This window comes from Oncorhynchus masou, unplaced genomic scaffold (assembly GCF_036934945.1).
Source record: "Oncorhynchus masou masou isolate Uvic2021 unplaced genomic scaffold, UVic_Omas_1.1 unplaced_scaffold_9898, whole genome shotgun sequence".
In the NCBI taxonomy this organism is placed as follows: domain Eukaryota; kingdom Metazoa; phylum Chordata; class Actinopteri; order Salmoniformes; family Salmonidae; genus Oncorhynchus; species Oncorhynchus masou.
Genome location: NW_027016417.1, coordinates 1,920 through 5,000, shown reverse-complemented (window position 1 = coordinate 5,000; position 3,081 = coordinate 1,920). Strand labels below are relative to the sequence as shown.

General features: G+C 43.5%; 1 protein-coding gene across 1 annotated transcript in view; it reads right to left on the bottom strand.

Annotated features, from left to right (window-relative positions):
- Nucleotides 1-1,587, bottom strand: part of LOC135538621 (protein PHTF2-like) — a gene marked incomplete at both ends in the record, with an annotated part of 4,328 nt that extends 2,741 nt beyond the window's left edge. The window contains 2 exons of the mRNA XM_064964499.1: nt 1-56; nt 1,518-1,587. The exon at nt 1-56 is cut by the window's left edge and continues 103 nt beyond it. Coding sequence (XP_064820571.1) covers nt 1-56; nt 1,518-1,587 — 126 coding nt within the window. The remainder of the gene's footprint in view (nt 57-1,517) is intronic.
- Nucleotides 1,588-3,081: the final 1,494 nt, after the last annotated feature.

Genomic DNA, 3,081 nt, shown 5'->3' with positions numbered 1-3,081 from the left:
CTTCCTGGTCAGAGACGTCCAGGGAGACTCAGGCTTGGCCTTGGCAAAAGCAGAACCTGGACACACAAACAGGAGAGAAGAGGTTATGAAGCATTATATCATTTCACTGGATGTATCTTTACCAACAGACCTCTAATTAGAGATGGCTGTCCCAACGGAATCATTATATAATTTCACTGGATGTATCTTTACCAACAGACCTCTCATTAGAGATGGCTGTCCCAACGGGAATCACTATGACAGACAGGCATCGTGTCTCTGTTACAACAACTCATTAGAGATGGCTGTCCCAACGGGAATCACTAGGGACAGACAGGCATCATGTCTCTGTTACAACAACTCATTAGAGATGGCTGTCCCAACGGAATCACTAGACAGACACGACTCACTATGACAGACAGGCATCATGTCTCTGTTACAACAACTCATTAGAGATGGCTGTCCCATCGGAATCACTAGGACAGACAGGCATCATGTCTCTGTTACAACAACTCATTAGAGATGGCTGTCCCAACGGGAATCACTAGGACAGACGCAGGCATCATGTCTCTGTTACAACAACTCATTAGAGATGGCTGTCCCAACGGGAATCACTAGGACAGACAGGCATCATGTCTCTGTTACAACAACTCATTAGAGATGGCTGTCCCAACGGGAATCACTAGGACACATAGGACTTCACTATGACAGACAGGCATCATGTCTCTGTTACAACAACGACCAGAGGAAGACCTGGGTGCCCCTGGATTAAATAACCCTCAGCCAATTCCACTAATGCCCCCATCATGGGACACGGGGCCTCCACCGTGGGACCTTGTTGACAGTGAGGGCAGTGCTGTGTCTGACAGGGCAGACAGATCTGGACACACACACCCCACTACATCAACCTCTCTCCATCTACCTCAGCCTGGCATGAAACATTCCCGCTCTCTGTCTGTCTGTCTGTCTCTCTCGTCTGTCTGTCCTCGGTCTGTCTCGCTGTCTGTCTTCGGTCTCTCTCGCTGTCTCTCTTGCGCTCTCTCTATTTTTCGGTCTCTCTTTCCCTCACTCAGCCTGGGATGTGGGCATGAAATAGCAATGAGGGGAAACTAAACAGAGAGGAGTCTGATGTGATGGACTGAATAATTCAACACAGAGAGAGCGAGTGAGAGGGAAGGAGAGAGAGAGAAGGAGAGCGGAGAGAGCGAGAGTGGGAGGAAGGAGAGCGAGAGAGCGAGGAGTGGGAGGGAAGGAGAGAGAGAGAGCAGGAGTGGGAGGGAAGGAGAGAGAGAGAGAGAGACAGAGACAGAGAGAGAGACAGAGAGAGAGACAGAGAGAGATGTAACAATAGAGGAGCCATTTTGATACTAGCTTCACTGGACTTCTACACCTGGCTCAGTATCATGTGACCAGTGGAGACACTTTAACGTAGCACCATCCTGCTCAGCTGACAGGTTGGACTGGGACAGACAGCCAACATGGTTGGACTGGGACAGACAGTGTCTGAGTGAATGAGACAGCTGGTGTGTCCTCCTTACCTCTCACTAGGTCCACATCAATGAGGTCTGCTTTCACATGGCCTGTCTTCTTCGGCTTGTTCCTCAGGCCCTGGAGAGGAGCAGCACAGTGTTTGTTAGACAGACAGACAGACAGACAGACAGACAGACAGACAGACAGACAGACAGACAGACAGACAGACATCCTCCTCTAAGGGCCAGATTGTAAGTTGAGCCTATGCGTGGGCAACTCCGTAGCTCATACATGGGAGGTTCTGAGTTATCCACACACATCTTAAGTTAGGACTGACCTTCGGTGCACTGACAGACAAAGTGAGGATCGGAAACCCTACAACCCATCGAGGGCACTAACTATGGAGGTAACCCCATGCATGTTAGGTCCTCACACAGTGGGTGCAGCATACCGTGCCAAACACACCTAACACAGGACAAACTACATGACGTTGAGGCCCTGCAGGATCAAAACACATGAACACACGGTGTCCTACATGTGACCAGTTCACTATCAGTCAGCACCAATGGAGTCAACAGCATGAAGCTATTGTGTCGCTCTGTTCAATTCCACGTGTGTGACAGACAGACGTCTTATTGACAGTGATGGATATATTGTGATGGATATATTGTGATGGATATAGATATACAGTGATGGATATATTGTGATGGATATATATATATACAGTGATGGATATATTGTGATGGATATATGTATATACAGTGATGGATATATTGTGATGGATAAATTGTGATGGATATAGATATACAGTGATGGATATATTGTGATGGATATAGATATACAGTGATGGATATATTGTGATGGATATATTGTGATGATATATTGTGATGGATATATTGTGATGGATATAGATATACAGTGATGGATATATTGTGATGGATATAGATATACAGTGATGGATATATTGTGATGGATATATTGTGATGGATATATTGTGATGGATATAGATATACAGTGATGGATATATTGTGATGGATATAGATATACAGTGATGGATATATTGTGATGGATAAATTGTGATGGATATATTGTGATGGATATAGATATACAGTGATGGATATATTGTGATGGATATAGATATACAGTGATGGATATAGATATACAGTGATGGATATATTGTGATGGATATAGATATACAGTGATGGATAGATTGTGATGGATATAGATATACAGTGATGGATATACAGTGATGGATATAGATATACAGTGATGGATAGATTGTGATGGATATAGATATACAGTGATGGATATACAGTGATGGATATAGATATACAGTGATGGATATACAGTGATGGATATAGATATACAGTGATGGATAGATTGTGATGGATATAGATATACAGTGATGGATATATTGTGATGGATATAGATATACAGTGATGGATAGATTGTGATGGATATAGATATACAGTGATGGATATATTGTGATGGATATAGATATACAGTGATGGATATACAGTGATGGATAGATTGTGATGGATAGATTGTGATGGATATATTGTGATGGATATATTGTGATGGATATAGATATACAGTGATGGATATATTCAGCTCTTTACACAAGCCATTTGC